Source organism: Saimiri boliviensis, chromosome 3 (assembly GCF_048565385.1).
Source record: "Saimiri boliviensis isolate mSaiBol1 chromosome 3, mSaiBol1.pri, whole genome shotgun sequence".
Lineage (NCBI taxonomy): Eukaryota > Metazoa > Chordata > Mammalia > Primates > Cebidae > Saimiri > Saimiri boliviensis.
The window spans coordinates 81,185,966-81,208,893 of NC_133451.1; the positions used below are offsets into that span (position 1 = coordinate 81,185,966).

Sequence of the window (22,928 nt, forward strand, 5' to 3'; positions counted from 1 at the left end):
AGAATTGGGATATTATTTGTACAGTTGTGTGTTTTCACTTTATATTGTATCATAAACATGCTACAAAATCCTGCTTTCTATTAATGGCTACCGAGTGAATCAGTATAAATGAATATTATTTGTTAAGGCTGGACACAGTGGTTCACGCCTGTAATTCCAGAGCTTTGGCAGACTGAAGCAGGAAAACTGCTTGAGGCCAGGAGTTCAAGACCATCCTGGGCAACATAGTGAGACCCTGTCTCTATAAAAATAAAAAAATTATCTGGGCACAGATAATAGTGGTACAAGCCTGCATTCCCAACTATGCAACTGAATTGGAAGGATGGCTTGAGCCCAGGAATTCAAGGTTACAGTGAGCTATGATCACACTACCACTGCATTTTGGCCTGGACATCTGAGTGAAACCCTGTCTCTAAAATTTAAAAAAAATATATAGAATATATGAGTATGTGATATATATCGATTAATTCATACATTTATAATTCATATGAATTACCCACAATACATCTTCCCTGTTACTGGACATTTATTTTGCTCCCATTTTTTATTATTACATGACTAATATAGGTCAACATAAATTTTTTTCACACATCTGGTTATTTCTTCATGGAATTCTGTATAGAAAAATATCTGGAAATGTAATAATTAGGTTAATCTGTATGAACAAATAGTCTTAACACATATTACCAAACAATTTTGTAGAACGTTTACACCAAGTCATATAATAACCAAATTTATATGTGTACTATTTGTCCACCTGCAAACACAGAGACCTTTTTTGTAAAAAGTGTTTATTTTTATCTAAATTTAAATGGAAGAAAATTATGCACAATAATGAAGAAATTATGAATTTCAGATATTACCTCACAAAAGGCAGGATTTCTTAGAGTTTCTTCTAACTCTAAAAAGCAGTAAACACCAACCTGGGCAACATGGCAAAAATCCCATCTCTACAAAAAATACAAGAATTAGCCGGGCATGGGCATGGTGGTGCTCACCACTGCACTCCAGCCTCAGCAACAGAGTGAGACTCTGTCTCAGAAAAAAAAAGCAATAAACAAAAACTTTAAGAGGTAGAGATTTTTTTAGTAGATGAAAATTTAAGTTTCAAGACAGTAAAACATGGCCCACATTTTTAGAAGAAAAAAAAAAAAAAATCACAAACCACCACTGATCTCTTAAAGGAAAACACAACCTTTGATAGAGTAATATTTGTCAGCAAGTAAAAGTGGTATCAATCTTATGGTTCCTTAAGGGTTTGATTTTTTTTCCTATGGATCATCTGTGTTTTTTCTCTTATGAACTACTGGTTTTTGATTAAAAGAAATATTTATCTGGTTCAAGTTGGTGTTTAGATTTTAAAAAGAAAGAAATAATTAATACTATTGGGGAAAGGGTCAACCCAAAGATGTACTTAAAATGACCGGCTGGGCGCGGTGGCTCACGACTGTAATCCCAGCACTTCAGGAAGCCGAGGCCAGCGGATCACAAGGTCAAGAAATCAAGACCATCCTGACCAACATGGTGAAACCCCGTCTCTACTAAAAAATACAAAAATTAGCCGAGCGTGATGGTGCACATTTGTAGTCCTAGCTACTCGGGAGGCTGAGGCAGAAGAGTCACTTGAACTGGGAGGCAGAGGTTGCAGTGAGCCGAGATTGCACCACTGCACTCCAGCCTGTTGTCAGAGTGAGACACCGTCTCAAAAAAAAAAAAAAAAAAAAAAAAAAAAAAACCAACGGGTCCCTTATCACACCACGTAAGTGGTAAGAAGGAAAGGGCATGCCATTGAAATGGTAGTATTATTATAAGCCACTTGAGCCCTGCTGCATCCAGAGGGATGGAAAAATTGAATATGTAGCACCTTTCACCATGAACCTGTCAAATGGAGGAACCCATATTGGGAATATTTGGTCACCCAAAAAATGGAAGGATCATAGTAAGAGCTATCTTGAAAATATAAGCTATTTTCTATTTATACGTAATAGTTGAAAGAGATCAGTAGCTTGGAAAACAAAATGACTTTGAGAAATGCAATATTCATTAAACAATGGAGGCAGCTGTGCTCCCAGCAAATCCAAATCCCTATGAATTACAACTCTAAAGAGATAGATGTCCTGAATGGTCATAGAGTTAATGCTGTTAACACAAATTGTCTTGTTTATCCTGATCAGTCTATTAGTTTATCAAACAAATCTGAACATACCATTAAGTTGAATGTGCAGTTGCAGGTTCAAAAGTTATTCATTGTTGTCTATTTAATCTGAGTCCAGTCTTTGAACTTAAGAAAAAACAAACTAGAAACAAACTAGAAATTTTCTAATACCTTATTTATTTTATCCTAGTCTGTTCTTTAAATGAAGAATACACATTTGTTTTTCATTTGATCAAAGCATAAGATTTTAAAAGTTTGAAAAGCAATCCTCCAAGTTTCATGCTGAGTTCAAAATAAAAATGTTTTCATTTTCAGGCCATTATATGTTGCCTAGTTTATCCTGAAATCTCTTCCTTTGAATAATACCAAGTAAAATCTGTTCAAAGTCTTTACAAACCAAGGCAGTTTCTTGGTCCTTTTTACCATTAAGATTGCTAATACCATACATTCTGAGTGCCTACCAATTTGTTTTTGAAGCTCCCTTTATGTGTATTGTGCCATATGCTTCTCACATCAGCCTGAATAAATGCTTTAGGTTTTTTTTTATCTTATCCACCTCTATTACATGCTCTCCTTCATCTCCAGACTACCCATTTCTGCCATCGCGTTCACAGAGACCCATACTGATTGTTTTGGATATGCAGAAAAATAAACCCTGTTTGGGTGTTTAAATAAATAAATTTATACTATAGACCTTATGTTTTTTCTTACAATGCTGTTATTAAAGTGTATTTCTTCTGCAGTGTAGCTCGAGTAAGGTATCCTGTTGATTCTGTGGTACTTCTGGCATGCAGCCACATTTTACATAGTATCCATCACTATAGCAGATGGTTGGCCCTAATTCTATTTCAAAATCTTTGGGCCGGGCATGGTGGCTCAAGCTTATAATCCCAGCACTTTGGGAGGCTGAGGTGGGTGGATCACTTGAATCCGGGAGTTCATGACCAGCCTGGCCAACATGGCAAAACCCCAGCTCTACTAAAAATACAAAAAACTAGCCAGGCATGGTGGTGCATGCCTGTAGTCCCAGCTGCTCAGGAGGCTGAGGCAGGAGAATTGCTTGAACCTGGGAGGCAGAGGTTGCAGTGAGCCAAGATTGTACCACTCCACTACACTCCAGCCTGGGTATCAGAGTGAGACTCTGTCTCAAAAATTAAAAAAAAAAAAAAAAAAAAAGAATCTTTGTAAATTCCCTTATTGACTTTTCATGAATTTCTCAGTGGGTATGTAACAGGAGTTGGAGTGCTGAATCCCAGGCATATACCCTACCCAGAAACATCAGGTCTCCCTCCAGAATGACTGCACCAGCCTGCAATTCCACTACATACATGAGAAAACTGGATTTAGCCATACTTTCACCAGCACTGGTACCATCTACCTTCTCAATCTGTGCTAAATTGAATGTTTTAAAAGTGAGACTTCATTTTATTTTGCATCTCTTGGATTCCTAATAAAGTTGAACATCCATCCCCTCATCTAGTCATTAGTTACTGGGGTTTCTCTCTTTGTAAATTACCTATCAAACCTTTAAAATCCTACAATTTGATCTAATGGGAAACAAACATGTTTTTGTTTATTGCCTATTTTTCTGCTGAGTCACTCTTTTTTATTGTTTGGTACAAGTTCCTTATATGGTTTAAATATTAATCCCTTATCAGTTTGGACCCTGTTAATGGCTCCCATCCACCTGATAACTTTGTCAATGCTTCCTTCCTTTTTCATAGAAAAATTCGTCAATGTGTTTTGGAGGTCTTAAAGAGACCTTTATAATGTCACAAAATTTTTATTTGTTAAACATATGCCTTTACTTTTCACATTTAATATGTCTTAAATTTGTACAAAAGGTCTGTCTTTTTGTCTACATAATGAGCCAGTTTTATCAACGCTTTATTAAATAAGTCATTTTTCCTTAGTAGCTCATGATGTCATCAATATATTTCAGATTCATGTACATATGTGCCTGTTTTTGAACTCTTTATCCTGCTTCACTGATCTATGATCATTCCTGCAAATGATTTCTAAGACTATGTCTTTGTAATATGTCTTCAGATGTGGTGAGGTGATGCCTCTCTGGGTTTATTTTTTGTTTTGCAAACTTGACTAAGTGAATTTTTTTTCCCATATAGATGTTAAAACAAGTTTGATGGTTCCTGAGAGGAAAAATAGGGACAAGTCTCATTGAAATTTAATTTGAATTGTGTTGAATAAATTGGTTTAAGGAGAATTAACATCTTTACAACATCAGAAACATGACAATGTGCCCTTTATTCAGATCTTCCTCCATCATGTCCTGTGTCTTAAAATTCCTTAAAGATCTTACGCATTGTTTAATATGAATAGTCATTGCCACTATAGCTTTACTATTTTCTGGTTTTATTGCTTAAAAAAAAAAAAAATTCCTTAACAGGATGAAAAAAAAATAACAAGCTCTCCACAAGCCCTGAGGCCAGAATGTCTCATCTCAACTGATAACAGACTCTCTTACCCCTCTTACCACACTAACTGCTACCACACAGGGCTGAGTGTACTCAGGGCAACCTTGAAACTAATGCCAGATGTAGAAACACCCCCTTTTTGCGTTTTGTTGATGCAGGGCAGAGAGGTAGGGGAGAGAATGAAGTATCAGGAAGCACTGCATTTGCTCTATTAAGAAATAACAGGATTTCAATATAATATCTTGAAAATTAAAATTACAACAAATTTCTTAGAACTTTGGTTTATCAGCATATGAATAGGGTCTTACACGAAGCAGGAATAACTGTCTACAACAGGCATCTCTGCCAACGATGGCCTCTGGGCCAGTTCACTGGCTGTGTTGTACAGCCCTCCAGCTAAGAAGAGTTTTAACATTGCTAAAAAATGATTTTTAACTTTTTTATAAAGTTGTTTTTTTAAAAGAGGCAAATCGCAAACAAACAAACCCCAAGAGAGAAAGTATCAGACCCTTCTCAGAAAGTTTGTCAACCCCTGGTTTACAAGAATCATGAACTCCCTTCCGTCCTGCCTCCATCAACCAAAACAAAATCTTAAAAAAAAAAATCCGCAAGACCAACCAGAAGCACAAGTGGAGAGCTGAATTCTCTAATAAAAGACCACCCTCCTCTCCTTGATCTTAGCAACTTTGAATCTGCATGACAGAAGATTCAAATTTTTGTAATAAATCAAAGTAATTAAATTATAGGTTGCACTGAAAAATTTAGTGGACCTTGAAAAAGTTAACTTGGCTGGCTGCTCTTCTTGAAGTTAGTTGAAAAATTAACAGTTTAATGTAAATAACCTTGCATTCACAGAACTTTAAAGGTAGAAGAAACTCTCATTTTACAGATGCCTACAGGAATTTGGGGAATGAAAGGTTCTATGGAAACAAAGAACATGAAATGTAAAAAAGAGTAATACTCTTAGAATTACTTAGTCATTTGGATCTCCATGTGAGGTAGGGAGAGCAATATTCCCAGCATAAGCATATACATTATCAAACCAGGACACTCAAAATAATTAAAGAGATGGATATAACTATATAACTTTGAAAACATGTATTTCTTGACTGCATATTTGCTTTATTATATTGATAGACCTATAAGATAGATTTACTCAAACTGTATTTCAAAAATATCTTTCAGATTGCACCATGAGAAACTTGAATACCAATCAAAAAAGTTTTAAAAATACTGCAATGACTTGAAGGTGGGTGTTGTCAAGCCAATGAGCTTTTACAATCCTACTGCAGCATCCAAAAGAAAAGTTCTTTAGACAGTGCAGTCAGGTATCATAAAACATTATATATTGCCATTAGGAATGCAAAACAATATAGATAGTATACATTTATAGAATAAACAGTATAAAGAGCCACTTATATTCATTCAACTGAGGTTTTCTTTTATGTTAAACTACATTAATTTGTCTCCATTACAGATTAGCCTGACATCCAAGAAAATAAAATCAAAAGAATATACATATATAACATAAAATAAGCTCATAACATAAAATTTCCCCTCTTAACCATTTTAAAATTAAGGAAGATTTTTTAAAGTGTGGTTTATTAGCCAAGAGTGGTGGCTCACACCTGTAATCCCAGCACTTTGGGAGGCCAAGGCAGGCAGAACACAAGGTCAAGGGTTTGAGATCAGCTGACCAACATGGTGAAACTCTGTCTCTACTAAAAATACAAAAATTAGCTGGGTGTGGTGGTGCACACCTGTAATCACACCTACTCAGGAGGCTGAGGCAGGAGAATGGCTTGAACCTGGGAGGTAGAAGTCGTAGTCAGCCGAGATTGTACCACTGCACTCCAGCCTGGGTGACAGAGCAGGACCCCATCTCTCAAAAAAAAAAAAAAAAAAAAAAGTGTGGTTTATTGTCTTATAAAGTAGAAATTTACTTAAGGATATATAAGATATAAGTTATATACGGGATATATATAATATATATGATATAAAAACATAAATAGGGTATACATAACATATGGATATCTATATCCTTAAGTAAATTTCTACTTTATAAGAAAATAAACTGCACTTTAAAAAATCTTCCTTAATTTTAAAATGGTTAAGATGGTAAATTTTATGTTATGTAGCTCTTACCACAACAAAAGTATAATAAGGCAATTTTAATATAAAAAGAGGATAAATAAAATAGGATATAATTAAATTCTCATTTATTTAAAAAGTAGTTGTTAATAATTTCAGGCTGTTTTGTTTTTTCTGAAGTATATTTTGTGTAAAAAGTATAGATGCATATTTCTCTCTGTGAAATGAGGGAAGGGTATGCCTAGGGAACTGTAAGGCACAGTTATGTGAAAAGTAGGAATTGTATCAAGAACAGGGAAACTGATTAATCTTTATGATGACATAACCAAGAAAAAAGATAATGCATTACAAGAAGATGTATTAATCGAATGTCATCCAAAAAGAGAAAAGTTCAAAGATAAAAATATAATGCCAAGTTCCCAAGTTGATGTGACAGAATGGCAGGGCACCCACTGACAAACGACATGAATTTCAAGATGATCAGTCTCAGGGTGTCTACACTCCAGTGATGCCCCAGATCATTCAATTCCTGTAAGTGTTGAAAATTAATTACTTTTAAAAAGAGGGCTAGATGCAATGTGGTTTCCTGAATTGAATCCTAGAACAATGAAAGAATATTAGTGGAAAAGTGGTAAAATCTGAATATTGTTTAATTAACAGTGACTGTACCAATGTTAATTTCCTAGCTTTGACAAATACACCTTGCAAAATAAAATGTTAACATTAAGGAAAGCTGGGCAAAGGGTAGACAGGAACTTTCCTCACTATCTTTGCAAATTTTCTGTCAATCTAAAGTTATTTCCAAATTAAAAGTTTATTAAAAAGTGGGGAGAGAATTAAGTATCAACCTATGCACACAAAAACAGAGCACTTGGCTGTAGTGATGTTCTGATAACAGCAACAGAGGGGAATACAACAAGAGTCATTTCAAAAATAACCCAGGGAGAAGGAAGGAAGTCGTGACTGGGACAGTGGCTGAGTGGGCTTTTGTGTGCTACAGTCTTCTATTTCTTGACCTGGATTGGTGGTTGCACATATGAACTCATTTTAATTCACTGAACTGTACTTTTTGGTACATTACCCTTCAATTAAAAAAAATTAAAACATGTCCCTATTATAGATGAAGGTTAGAATCAAGAGAAGATATGGAAATAAGAATATAAATAGGGAAGAAAAAAAACCTATGCAGGGACAGATGTAACAGTTATTAAATCCTGAGTAAAATTTTGGAAAGGATCTTGGAAATTGCCAAATCCAGAAGTGGTCAGATTCTTTTATGAAAGTGGATCTGGAGATACTTATGCACTGCAAGTAGGCAGAGGCCAGACTTCAGTATTTTAGCAAAATTCCTCAGATGATTCTGATGCACACCTGGATTACAAACCACTGAACTACCCCAAGAAGGTTATGTGACCTTCCAGAGCTACAATCTTCCAGAAATGGCACAAGAACTCTATTACCAGATTCCTGGCCTTCTACTCTACCTACAGTTCAAAACCCTCAGCCAGGATTCCTGAGTTGTTATACCACTAGAGAGAAATATCTGTAAGTTCTATTCATTTTAATGCGTTTATGACAAAGATTTTTTTTTTCTATCACAGTGGCTTTTTTACTCTATAAGGCTCTTTTTTTCCAAAATATTTTTGATTTTACATTTCCAGGATAGCATTAATACATTTGTCATTTATTAAATAATGGCAAACCATAGCATCATAAAGTATTGAGACTGAAGGGCTCCTAACCTACCTATTCATTTTAAAGATGAAGAAACAAATGCCAGAGATAGTAGTAACTTGTCAGGAGTTTCCAGAATTCAATTCTCCTTTTTTAAGGTAAATAAGTTAGACTAGGTATCTTCCCCATGATTACTGTCTTGACGAGATGAACTAATATGCAATACGTGGTATCTTGCATTCTTTCATGTATAATTCAGTTTGTTATGATTTCTATGACTGTTTCTGTTTGAAACAATAATATTTATGTTATATATGTACATATGTTATAAATACATATTCTGATAGATGCATACAATATATAATAATCACATTAGGTTAAATGAGATATCCATCACCTCTAGAATTTATTTTTTGTATTACAATCAATTCAATTCTACAGTATTAGTTATTTTAAAATGTACAATTAAATCGTTATTGACTACATGGTCATTTTTGTTATAATTAAAATTATATAGAATATAAATGAAATGTACATGTATCTGAATATTGAATAAATACTTTTTAAAATTTCTCATATTTTTTCTTTGAATATGTGGTATAAGAAAATTACGGATTGTGTTTGTTTGTTTGAGTATGAGTTTGTAACTATTTTCAGAATAAAAAATAAATATTGGAACAAAAAAATTGTTGCTGAGCAACAGTGTGATGGCAAGGGAACAGAAGACAACAAAAAAGCCTGATTGAACACTTAAATCAAGGTGCTTCTTACATGTGAGGATAAATCATAGTGAGTTAAGGGAAATTTAAGAATATTTTTTAAGAAATAACAATTTTAGGTAGGCAATTGTGAGGAAAATAACAATCATACAAGCCAAGGCCACGTGATTCTTCCACAAGCCCCAGGGTGAGAGATCAATGCCCTGGTTTGTCAAATGTTCTTCGCCAGTACATCTGAAATTCAACAGAAAAAGAATATAACTTCTAGCACCTGTCAGATTTTACTCAGTATATCCACTGTTCCTTAAAGGAGCCTAAAAGTTAGCCACGCCTTCAATAATTATCCCTTCAGATATCATAGCTAACAGTCATTGTGCACTTACAATTTTGCCAAACACTAATAAGCAACATGAACTTCATTTAGTTAATTCCTAAAACAGTCCAATGTGACAGACATTGTACACACTTAAAAGATGAGGAGACTAAGGTTTAAGGAACTTGACCAGGTTTACAGAGTCATACTTTGAATCACCAAGTTTTTAGCCTACTCAAATTCATTGGTTTCCAAATCTGTAATGCTGCTCTCTCCAAAGGGCAGAAACATTTATCAAATAATATTTCCCTTGTCCCTGATAGAGAAAACATCAGATTAAACAGATGACACCTCTGACCCTTACTACGATGATCAAAGCTCTTACAGTACTCCTTACCCTTACAAACAGCCATAAAAAACAACACAGGCTAAGAATTCCAAAACCAGGAAAAAAGGTATGCAAGGGCTTCCTGCACAAGTCACTTTCTGTCAGTTCTTACACCAAGACTGTGATGAGCATCATAGATACCCAGCTACAAGATATTCCCAGCAGACTCAGCTATTAGGTTAAAGCCATAAGTGGTAGCTAGAATAGAGTAGAGCAGGGTGAACTCCTGTCTGCAGGTTAGGAAAGCACCTGGTACTAAAAATACCTTGGACAGCCACAATTACTGCTTGATACCATTTTTGTGCAACTCTTGGGAATTCAGCAATTCCAAAAACATACAGAGCCTCTCTTTTACTATACAAGTAGCTTCTTCCTTTGTCTTCTGAGGATGAAGCCTCACCTTCCATTACCATGAAGCCCATGGTGGCTCCTGCTTATCTGGTCCCACTTTTCTCATCCATTTCATCCTGACCACCCCGATCAAGCCAAAAGATACAGGCAGAATAAAGAAAACCTCTGTATAGAGGATTTCCTATGAATAATTAAAAAGAATAATTTGTTCTGTTGTTAAGAATTATTTATATTCTACTTGAACATCTGGGAGATTTAGGATAATATCATTCTCTTTTCTCTCATTAATTTATGTATCAAAATCAAACCATTAGCAATCACAGAAAAGGAAAGTGTTACTAAATTCTTAAAACAATATTATCTAGTGTTATTAGACTCTGTTTTAACATTATGTAAAAACAGTGTTTCCTTTTCAACTTACTCAAGTGTTTCTTATTTTTTTAGGGGCTAAATCATTTCATAGGGAGTATTCCAAGTTAATTTAACAACAACAACACATGACTAAGCAGCCTTTGATTTCATGATGTCTTCAAAATGCATGAAACAGTAGAAGTGCCAGGATCTTGGCAGGAAAATGTTCACTTTCTTTGTGCTATCGCTGCCTATTTCATTCTTACCACTGTCCATGGGTTGGGCTCAGAGGTACCCATGAGCTCATGGACCCACAGATTTCATATAATCCATACAGTTCAGGGACCATAAGCCCTTGACAAAATATCAAAGCACCTCACTTCCATCTGAAATGCTCTGAAACCTAAGAACTCAAACCCATAATCAAGACATCCAAAGGGTCTTTTAAAAGGCCCAAAACAAACAAGAAACAAACATAAGAAACCTTGCTGCACGTTAAAACAAGTCTTAGACTGCAGCAGAATATTAAGGATTTGTGCCACATGTTCTTGTACATTTGTGCACAACAACTCACTTTATGGATGAGAAAACACAGGCTCAGAGAAGTTCAGCACCCCAGAAGGACTCATGCAGATCTAAGCCCAGAGCAGTGGCTTTTCTACATCACACCATAACAGTAAGCAAACCCATATGACACTGAACACAAACTTACATGGCATATTCACAAGTACTGTTTGATGTTGTGTTGAGTCCTGGGCAGAAGTTTTGTCCCAAAAATTCATTATGTTGTAAAGCCTGTGACACAAGTGGGAGCCGGGCAAGGTAAACAGTTTTAAATTTCAAGACGTTTCCAAAGAGTTATCACAATCATACCTTCTGAGTTTAATCTTTATTGTTATTTCAGAAAACATACTCACAGTCTTTGTCTCACCAAAGCAACTAAAGTTATTTTCCCTGGCCATCAGGAAGCCTAGGGTTGGGATTTTGGCTTCCAATACAAAAGAAGTCAAGTATTTGGCCAAAGAGGGAGACCTCTAGCTATATTACACCATAGCTCCTTCCCTCTTCTCTCCCAATGTTATAACCCCAGAAACATTCTAATTAAAATGATACCGTGGTGCTCAATGAGTGTTGTTAATTTACAGTAACAGTTTTGTGTTCTTATTGTTTTCATTAAAAACAGTTGTAATTCTTGGAAGCTAGAAGCTTGGTTAAACACATAGTTTACTTTGGAGTCAATGAGCTTGCAAAAGCCAATATGACAATGCTTATTATCTGGTCTTTGTTCTTCTAATTTTCCTTTCATTATAAACTTCTCCCATCCGCTCATTTATTTCCTTATTGAACTGAAATGCAAAAATATGTTTTTCATCAAATAGCTAATCTTTCTCCTTTACTAGCAGGTATCTCCCTACTCTTCAGCCCTTTAAAGGATGACTGAGGAAAGTAGCAAACGACTCCCGGGCCTTGTGTTAACCAAGGCCAGTAGGGAATTCTCATTCCTTGCTTCTAAAAGGGAGTTTCTCGATGGGAGACTTTCATAGCTCATGGCCAAAAATGGAGAAACTTTATTTCCATTGTTCCTAGCTTGGGAACGCAGTCAAAAGACAGACAAGGAAGACTTACTGTAAACCCGTATCGAGGAATGCTGAAGTACTGAAGCCATGAGAGCCAAGATGCGATGGTTGTGAGATTTACCAACAAACCTGAAAAAATCTACAAAAAGCAAGTTTTATGAGTCAGGACTGCTTGAGTAATTTCATGCAGAATTCTAGAGAATACCCTCTTCAAGTCCCCACCACTTTCTAAGCATTTCTTTTAAAACCAACTCTTTCTTGAAGTTCATTCAACTAACTTTAAACACTCACTAAATTATTCTCCTCTGTGTGCACGCATCTCTGTATAGCTAAGGTTGTTTATGGTTTTAAAGGAGGAACAAAATATCGAATATATATTATGTATTCCATTTAATCGGAAGATCCTCAATTATCAAGACTATGTACTCAACTTTCTTTGTAACCGCACACGATGGAAGGTCAAGAAGCACTGACTATTCTAATGACACAACCACTATGTGTGCTCACCAATACACCTGGCTTTGGAAAAATCTATACCAGATCAATCCTGAGCATCATATGCCTTCCGTACTTCAAACGATAAGATTTGCTATTTACAAAGTTTTGCAGTCTATATCCACATGACTTTTGCAAGGATGTGAGGTTTAGAATGCAGGCTTAAGATAACCCAAAGCCTAGAACTGATACAGAGCATAATGTGGCAAGAGGTAGAATACAAACAGGATCGATGCTATCATTTAAAGCTACCAAACCGCAATAGTGCAATGGAGATGCCAGGAAGACCTGCTGCAAATTGACAAGAGAACTAATTGCCGCCACCTCAAGCATACTGGTATATGCTAGGCTGATCATATATATTCAGACTTGACCTGACCCAGGTCTTAGTATATAACACAACATCTCTGAGTAAAATACAGTCTTATGACTATTTTTTAAACTTCTGTGTGGAAATCTTTAAACAATAAATCAAACAAAACCTTTGTATTTGTTGGATTATAGTATGGGAAAAATAAATAAGGCTTATCACTTCCTCATTAACGTTTACATTGGTAGTTTTCAAATCCAGAAATGGACAAATTAAACTCTGGCAAGAGTTTGTGCTAATTATTTTCATTTAAAGACATTTACTCTAGCAGATGGGACATGTTTCTGTGTATTTGATGCTGAAGGGGAAAAAATGTAACTGGTTTCATTCATCTGTTGATTTACCTATGTGCAAAATTTAGGGGCATGTAAGATTAAGATTAAGTAACCATTTAAAAAAAAGATAAGCAGAAACATATTGAATGTCAGGAATGAAACCCAGAAAGGAGGTACTTAGTAGTGTGGGAACTCTGGAATTTTCCAATATTTTTAAAACATTCCTTTTCCAAATACAAGAGGGAGCCAAGATAGACTACTCATATCATACACTGTTCTGATTCTTATAAGGCTTAATGTGTGCCTTGGAGAACAGTATTATAAACCCAACCAAACCATCTCTGCTGATGAGTAAACAAGCTACCAGTTCAATGCTATATGTGGAAACTTTAAAACAGAAATAAAAAATGTACAAAAACAAAGATAATAAGCCAGCAGTTCTCTATCACCAGCATGAAAGTCGGGCAAAGAATCTGTCATTCTCATGGCAATCTGCCAGTCAAATGTTTTCTGGTTTTTGAAATTCTAATTTATTTAGGTTTCATAATGTCACCAAGAAATACCTTTTAAAAGCTCATTAGTAACAACATATTAACTAAAATTACTGGAACTACATTAGAACAGTCACAAAAAAGGTTGGATAACGGCAGACAGAAGTTCATATATTCTCTAACATAAACTATTTCAGTAGGTGGCCTTAAAGCAGAGTTCCATTTACAGAATCCTTAAAACAGGTTTTATATGACAAGTGAATGTGCAGGAGGAAATAAAGGAAAAAACAATTCCTTCCTAGAGAAACACAGTTCAGACTCACCATCATAAACACAAAACAGATGGTCATGAGAAGTGTTGCTATGGAAACCACACTCTGACCTGCTGCTATGGCCAGCGCCATGGAACTGGCCGAATAAGCCACCATCATAAGGGTAAATACCATGATGAAGAAGGCATCTGCCTTTGGTTTCAATCCTTAGAAAGAAAAGAAGAAGTTAACCCAACTTTCTAGGTCCCCGTATGTTTGGGATTGCTTATTGTGCAAATTTAACACTACAATATTTTGAGAAATTAATATTAGAATGAAAAAAAGTCATCCACTCTCTAACCACCCTGGGTCTCCAATGTTGTTTCCTTCTATGTCACTGCATAAAGTTCTCATTGTTTCCCTTTTTATACCAACGACATAAGCACTGGTCCTTATAACACCTATGTGGCATTACGTATAATTATGAACAATTTCTGAGTTCCTATGAAGAGCTACAGGCAGTACAACTGGCCAAAATTTAACTGCCTTCTCTTTTCACAGGAAACTCATCAATTCATCAATCGCACATTCATTTGCCCATACATCCCCACAGTACTCATTGCGTGCTGTAACTGCGTGAGTGAAGAGACTAGGACGATTAGGATGGCATGACCTCGCCGTGGTTGTAATATCTGTGGGAGGAAGAGGGAACCTTCAAAACCCAAGCCTCCCTAGACAGATCACCACATCACTCTGGATTGAAACAGGACTAAATTAAGTTTCATAAACTGCTTTCTGAACTGTAGTGAGCTAATGCTACAGGTAATAAAATCTGAAGATTTGAAACAGCCACAAGAATACCTATCAGGAGTCTGGAGATCCAGATCCTATCCCTGATTGTTTAGAACACACCTATTATTTGTCAGATGGAAGGTTTAAGTTCAATTGGTAGTTCTTATCTTGTAGTACTGTCAAAAATAGATTATTTCTGGGGGTTGTGTGTGCATATGTGTATCAGTGAAATATATGGAAATCTGATGCAAGGAGCCTGGGCTGAAGCCTGAGCATGGTGCACAAATGAATCTCCACATCTCTCAAACAAGTATTTTTATTAAATTAATAAGCCCCAAAAGTCACCATCTTTCTCTCATTAAAGAAGCAGAGATGGGGAATATATATTAAATAAATTCATATCTCTAAGAGATTAAATATATATTTAATCATTCTATACATCTCTAAGTATGTATGTGTGTATGTGTATATATAACATGTAAATATAGATAGTATATATAAATATACATATATATAGAGAGAGACAGAGAGATAGACAATACATAACAGCTTTTCCATCATAGTCTCAAAGTTTTATAATTTCTTTCCATATTTGTGTATAACATAAGTATCTCTCAGTATAGTTTTATAAGTAGTTTTAAAAGTTTAGGCTGGGCATGTCAGCTCATTCCTGTAATCCCAGCACTTTGGGAGGCTGAGGTGGGAGGACTACTTGAGGCCAGGATTATAAGACCAGCCTGGGCAACACAGTGAGACCCCATCTATACTAAAACCCAATCTTTATGTGTGCCTGTAGTCCTAGCTACTCAGAGGCTGAGGTAGGAGGATCTCTGGAGCCCAGGTGGTTGAGGCTACAGTGGGACATGATCACCCTGCACTCCAGCCTGGGTGACAGAGCAAGACCCTGTCTCAAAAAAACGAAACAAAGCAAACTAATAAAAAAGTTCAATTGGGAAACAGTCTTGACAAAAATAGCTGAGAGCAAACAGCTATTTCAGAGAGAGCAAATAGACAGACAGATGCTTCTTATCTCATGGTTTGGCTTATAGTTTTGAAAGCCAAAAACATGCTTGCAAGGCACAATTGATTTCACCTCATAGGCAAGACTAAAGACATGTCCTTTGTTGTCTTGTTACTTACCTAACATGAAGTACACTATACAGGTAAATATAATACTTGGTAACGTCCTCATGGGTATTAAATCGGATAACAGTTTTCCAAAGAAATAAGATGACACTCTGTAGTATCCACTGATATATTCGTGTCTATAGAACAGAAATACACATCATACAATCCAGATTAGTTTAAATAGCCACAGGGCAGGCTAGACTGTCTGCTATAGACTTCTGCTGACAGCAGGGGTCAAACAAGCCAGCTTCCCACATCCTCAGGGCTAGACCCACCATGCATGCCCAGAACACCTCGGGTGCCAGCCTCACTGGGACAGCATCCTATGAAGCTCTGGGACAGCCCCTCTTCTCATGACACAACACCCTCCTATTGTTGCTCTTTCTAGCTCCTGAACACTCAGTCCAGGGAAACAGATTCCACACATCCTCCCTCTCTTCAAAGAATGCTTCTTTTCCTTCTTTGACGTTGGCTTTCCCTGAAGAACAGTAGCTGATTTTGGTAGGAAAAGAGGCTTTTATTTTCCCTATTTCTGATTAGGAAGGTGGCCTGTTATTCTCCAAGCACCACAGTGCAGCTTCAGATCACTAAACTCTTCTTACTTCTACTCTCAAGTTAAAAAAAAAAAAAGAAAAAGGCTACTTTTTTCAATGACCATGTCTTCCAGCCATACATCCCTGTCAACTGTCAAACTGTAATCTTTCCTCTTCCTGACATCTTTCTCCCACAATTCCAAACCCTTCCACCTCCTGCATTCTTTCCCTTTCTAATAATTCCTATACGTTATGTGTAAATTTGGGCAAATCGGATAGATCCTTGAAAAATACCCAGCCCGGGAAACAGAGAGAGACCTTGTCTCTACAAACATTAAAAAAATAAAATAAAATAGCCAAATGGCTGGGTGCAGTGGCTCACACCTCTAATCCCAGCACTTTGGGAGGCCAAGGGTGGGTGGATCACCTGAAGTCAGGAGTTTGAGACCCCAGCCTGGCCAACATGGCGAAAACCAATCTCTACCAAATATACAAAAAATTAGCTGAGTGTGGTGGCGGGCACCTATAATCTCAGCTACTTGGGAGGCTGAAGCAAGAGAATTGCTTGAACCTGAGAGATGGAGGAGGTTACAGTGAGCTGAGATTGCACCATTGCACTCCAGCCTGGCAACAGAGTGAGACTGTCTCAAAAAAAAAAAAAAAAAAAAAGGCCAGGCATGCCAGTTACTTAGAAGGCTGAGGTGGGAAGACTGCAATAGCCCTGCAGGTCAAAGCTTCAATGAGCCATGATCTTGTCTCTGCACTCCAGCCTGGGCAACAAAACAAAACCCTATCTCAAAAAAAAAAAAAAAAAGAAAAAAAAAGAAAAGAAAAAAAAAAAGAAAAAGGGAAATAGAAGAAATTAAGCCAGGCTGTTCTTTACTACTGTAACAATGTCTTCCGGCTTGTGCCACTCCCCTGGTCCACTGAGGGCTAAGCATGGTCACATTCTTTGTCAATTTAATCTCCCCACTTCCAAGTTGCTGCTTAATCCCTAGCCCCTCAAACTTTCCTGGTGAAGGTCATCAGCATTTCCTAAAAACAAAAGATACTTTTCAGTACCTTTATTGCTTGCTCTTTGCAGCATTTGGATTTTCTGGCCATACCCAAATCTAGAAAAACTATTTTCTCTGGATACCAGGTCCCAAAGGCTCAGGATTTTCTTCCCCACCTCTGGCTCATTTTTCTCAGTTAATATTGGTAACCTCTATACCTATTTTCAAAACATCACGTTGTACATTATCGATATGTATGACTTTTATTCATCAATTAAAAAATACATTTTAAAAAGTACTGGTAATCCTTAGGACCCCATTCTTGGCCCCAATTCCAGATGTGATCAGTCTAACCAATAGCCCCTGCTGCTGGACAGCCCTGTTCCCAGAGCAAAGACCTACTCACATGAAGAGCTTCTTCTCTACCACAAAGAGTTCCACAGCCGACACGCTGCTGAAACACTGGTTAGTTGTCAGAAAGAAGAGAACCCCGGCTCTGCCATGAAAAGGGAACAAAAGCACCGCAGTCAACTCGGCATTCTTAGGTAGATTTTCTACCCACAACACTCTTTCCACAAATGATGGTATACAAAGTTAGGCAGGAAAAAATGGGAAACGGTTCCGGTTGAAACAGAGGGAAGCATGAACTCCACCAGGCCTCTCCCCTGGGACTACATATTAGAGCTCATTTTGAAATTCACAGTCTTGGATTGTTGTGAACTGAATTGCCTCTCCCCCCACCAAAATTCATATGTTGAAGCCCCACCCAGCAATGTGATGGTATTTGAAGATGGGCCCTTTGGGAGGTAATCAGGTTCAGATGAGGTCACAGGGGTGGGAGGTAGGGAGAGTGTAATAGAGTAGTGTCCTAATAAGAAGAGAAAGCAGAGCTCTTGCTCTGTCACATAAGGAACAGCAAGAAGGCAAGTATGCAAGCCAGGAAGAAGCCCTCACCAGAACCCAGCAATGCTGGCATCCTGATCTCAGACTTTCAGACTAGAACTGAGATAATTCTGCTGTTTAAGCCACTTGCTCTATGGTATTTTGGTATGGCAGCCAGGTCAACACATCATTTTAACTAACAAAAATACCAAGTACCATTCCTAATGTACAAACAGAGAAGTGGTAAGCTAAATATGATTTTTAAAGTTGAACAAAGAATGTAAGACATGTGGAAGCAAAATGAAAGACAGTGAAGGGAACCCTCAATCAACTCCTTACTATATGCATAATCTACATGCACCACACCACCATCAGCAGGGCCATGACATTATCCTCAACATGCTAAGACAGCCAGCCCTCTATGAGGTGTTCAGAGTGCTCAAAGGAAACCAAGTGATGTTACTGATTAAGAAAAATCTAATTTATGTATTGTAATGCAAAGAAACACTATTAATGCATATTTCTCAGTGAAGTAATCGAGATTTAAAAAGAAAAATGCTAAGTTAATCTACACTTTGATACAAATATGAATATTATGAAAGCATGCCAACATCCCTGAAACGCCATAACAAAACGATATAATTGATAGTGAGAGAGTGAGTTGAAACTGAAAACGAGGTAAGTGATACATCATTTAAACGACGTAAAAACAAAAGAACATCTTTTAAAACGTAAACATGAAAGAATAACACAATTACATCAAAAGAAAGAGTCCATAGATACCTAAAGAATAAAGATCTAAGGGAACAGGCTAGGGTTTTTTAGTTTGTTTTATTTTACTTTTAGAGACAGAGTCACACTCTGTCACCCAGGCTTTAGTATGATCATAAACTGTGATCATAAACTCATTCACTGCAGCTGAGTTGAATTCCTGGGCTCAAGTGATCCTCCCACCTTGGCCTCCTAAAGGGCTGCAGTTGCAAGTGTAAGGTACTGTGCCCAGCCAGAACAGTTTTAAAAGTATTTATATAGTAATTGAAATGAATGAAAAATATCCAGGCCTGGTAGACATGCAGTTATCTAACTTTCTATACAGAAATGAACCTTATATCAAGTTAAAAGCTAATTTCGGAACATGGAACATAGCAAAGAGTCAGTGCCATTTGTTGTCTTCCATCTATCTAACAGTATGGCAATGTTCATAATGATTCTGAAAAAGCAGACAATGAAAAGATTCCTTCTAAATCCTAAGATGATTTATTTTAAATACAGTTTTTTCTTATTAAGGAAGTTAATTCATTCTAATTTTTTCAAGGTGGTAATCCACATCTGTCATGTCTACTTACTGGTCCAAATACGTTTTATTTTGATTTTTTTAAATTAAAAATTGACACATTACAGTTGTATATATTTGTTGGGTACCAAGTGATATGATTTATAAATCAAAGTGTGAAATAATTAAATCAAGCTTGTTAACATATCCACTACCTTAAATACTTATTTTTTATGGTAAAAGTATTTTAAATTTTAGCAGTTCTGAAATTTGTGTTATTATTTGCCATGTTCACCACACTGTAAAATGTATCTCCAAAGAAAAGTCCTTATTTGTTCTGGGTAATTGAGGTTTCATACCCTTTGACCATCATCTCTCCATTCCCCACCAGCTCCTGGCAACCACCACTCTACTGTCTCTTTCAGTTTCATTTGTTTCAGATTCCACATTAAGTGAGATTATGTGACATTTCTGTGCTTAGCTTTCTGTATTTGGCTTATTTCACTTGGCATAATATTCTCCAATTACATCCATGTTATTACAAATGACAAAATTTCTTTCAGTTTCCATTGTGTATATATATCACATTTTCTTTAGCAAATCAGATACTTAGGCTGATTCCATATCTTGGCTATTGTGAACAACGCTGCTATAAATATGAGGGTGCAGAAATTTCTTCAACAAACAGATTTCACATCTTTGGGGTAAATACCTAGAAGTGAGATTACTGAATCTGAATACTATTTTTAAAGTCTATCTTTTCCCTTTATATACACTAATTTGTTTAGCTACCACCACAACTTGTAAAGCAGTTATTCCAGAGGTAGCTATTATAATTCAAAGATGCTCATAACTCTACATGTGATTAAAACCCAGTTTCTCAGTTACACAGGTAAGAGAGTGCTTGCCTCTCTGGGAAAATTCATCCCCAAAGAAGAGAACTAAACCACTGACCTCTGAGGAGTTTTAAATGATGAAGTACTAATATTCACCCCTGAACCTGCTTCCAGAGATGACACTGAAATACTTTTTCCTAGTCAGTAAATTACTAATCATCCCAAGAGGGATTAAGCCATATACACAGGCCAGTTTAACATAGTCCAACTGCTTTTATAAAAAATGATAGCAGAATCTGTGGGGGAAAGGGGGAGAAAGAACATCAGGAAAAATAGTTAATGCATGCTGGGCTAAACACCAAGGTGATAGATTGATAGGTTTAGCAAACCAACACAGCACACTTTTACCTATGTAACAAACCTGCACATCCTGCAGATGAACCGAACAACTTAAAAAAATGATAGCAAATTTAAGCAAAAATACAAATTATGAGCCCAGGAGTTCAACGCTGCAGTGAGCTATGACTGCACTATTGCATACCAGCCTGGGCAATAGAGTGAGATTCTGTTTCAAAAACAAACAAATTAAATAAGATTAATGCCCTATTTCTCCAGAAAACATTGGAAGAAACACTTAAAGCTTTTCTTTATTTCTCTGGATTTTTCTACCAAGAGTTTTAATGGCCAGATTTCCAGTCCTCTTTAAAGTTCCAGTTGAGGACAGGTTACTCCGTGTCCTTTCCAAATGCTTCCTGCTGCACAATATAAAAGGCCCATAGCCTCTAGATCCTGTGATATAGTCTGTGCTGGATTAAGAAATGCCATCTACACAGGAAATAACCATCAATTACTAGCAAGTCTGGAAATGATCCAGATACCTCAGCCCTCAGGGAAAGTAAAAACATGAACAATGACATCACTCTGGTAAACTGCTGCTTAATAATAGTCTCCTTGTAGAGTCACACTATCTGAATCCATACAAAAGAATTTATTTTACTTGAGTGAAGAATCAACTTTTATGCTTATTCTTTCAAAAATAATCCACCTTTTTCAGACATCAAAATAGACTGAATATAAGCATCTTCAACTTTCCTCAGTAGTAAAATGGGGATACCAACCACCCCCTCTAAAGCACTGGGAGGTAACCTGAGACTAGCCTAGAGCACAGTGTCTGGCACAAGTGTTCTCCATACATGAAATAACTAGAACTCTGAGGGCTGGACATTCCTGTACATTCAGCACACAATGCAGCCATTAAAAAGTCTCCTCATAGGCCGGGTGCAGTGGCTCATGCCTGTAATCCCAGCACTTTGGGAGGCCAAAGTGGTCACATCACTTGAGGTCAGGAATTCGAGACCAGCCTGGCCAACATGGTGAAACTTGATCTTTACCAAAAAATTAAAAAATTAGCCAGGCATGGTGGTGCATGCCTGTAGTCCCAGTTATTTGGGAGGGAGAGATGGGAGAATGGCTTGAACTGGGGAGGTGGAGGCTGCAGTGAGCTAAGATCATACCACTTCACTCCAGCCTGGGTGACAGAGTGAGACCCTGTCTCAAAATAATAATAATAATAATGATAATAGAAAAGGCTGGCTAGGTGCAGTAGTTCATGCCTATAATTCCAGCACTTTGGGAGACCAAGGTAGAAGGATGCTTGAGGCCACGTGTGTGAGAACAGCCTGGGCAATAAAGCAAGACCTTATCTTTACTCTTTTTTTTTTTTGAGATGGAGTCTTGCTCTGTTGCTCAGGCTGGGGTGCAATGGCATGATCTCAGCTCACTGCAATCTCTGCCTCCCAGGTTCAAGCAATTTTCTTGCCTCAGCCTCCTGAGTAGCTGGAACTACAGGTGCCCACCATCATGCCCAGCTAATTTTTGTATTTTTAGTTTCACCACATTGGCCAGGCTGGCCTCAAACTCCTGAACTCAGGTGATCTACCCATCTTGGCCTCCCAGAGTGTTGGGATTACAGGCATGAGCCACCACACTCAGCCAAGATAAGACCCTATCTTAAAAAATAAAATAAAAAGGTAAATTTCATTTTCTCTGTATTTTACCACTCCCTATATATATGTGTGTGTGTGAGTCCAAAACAATTAACTCTTCCATTCAGCTTTCAATTTACTGACTCATCCTACCCTCAATAAAAGAGGGTAGGAATTTAAGATAATTACTATACTTATCTTAAATTCAAATTCTTAATGGATTTTCATAAGCTTGAAGAAAGTAATAGAATTTTCTTAAAATCAAGATCCAAATTTACTTACCTATTCTGGATTCCAGTAGAATCATTTTTTAGCCCAAAGTAAATGGCACCTATAACCAGTCCCAGTATGACTGTGACAATGATCTTTTCAAAAAGAAAAATGCAAATAAAAAAGAAAAGAATTTCAATTAGAGGTAAAAACGTATACACACCATTTATTATTATAATATATATGGTTACATAATCAGATATCTCCATTAAGATAAACACTCAATGGCTTGGCCAATGTCCCTGGGAGAAAATAAAACAGTAGACATTATTTAGACTGCTTCCTAAATTAAGTTATC

At 36.8% G+C, this 22,928-nt stretch overlaps 1 protein-coding gene across 6 annotated transcripts in view; it reads right to left on the bottom strand.

Moving 5' to 3' along the window:
* Window positions 1-4,518: 4,518 nt before the first annotated feature.
* The window catches only part of ABCG2 (ATP binding cassette subfamily G member 2 (JR blood group)), a 129,701-nt gene continuing 111,291 nt past the window's right edge, over window positions 4,519-22,928 (bottom strand). For all 6 annotated transcript variants that reach the window (XM_074396420.1, XM_010334783.3, XM_074396417.1 and 3 more), the window contains 7 exons: window positions 22,643-22,725; window positions 17,791-17,880; window positions 15,869-15,993; window positions 14,009-14,163; window positions 12,104-12,193; window positions 11,190-11,272; window positions 4,519-9,308 (listed from right to left, as the gene is read on the bottom strand). In XM_074396420.1, the coding sequence (XP_074252521.1) occupies window positions 9,161-9,308; window positions 11,190-11,272; window positions 12,104-12,193; window positions 14,009-14,163; window positions 15,869-15,993; window positions 17,791-17,880; window positions 22,643-22,725 (774 nt within the window). In that variant the 3' untranslated portion in view covers window positions 4,519-9,160. The remainder of the gene's footprint in view (window positions 9,309-11,189; window positions 11,273-12,103; window positions 12,194-14,008; window positions 14,164-15,868; window positions 15,994-17,790; window positions 17,881-22,642; window positions 22,726-22,928) is intronic.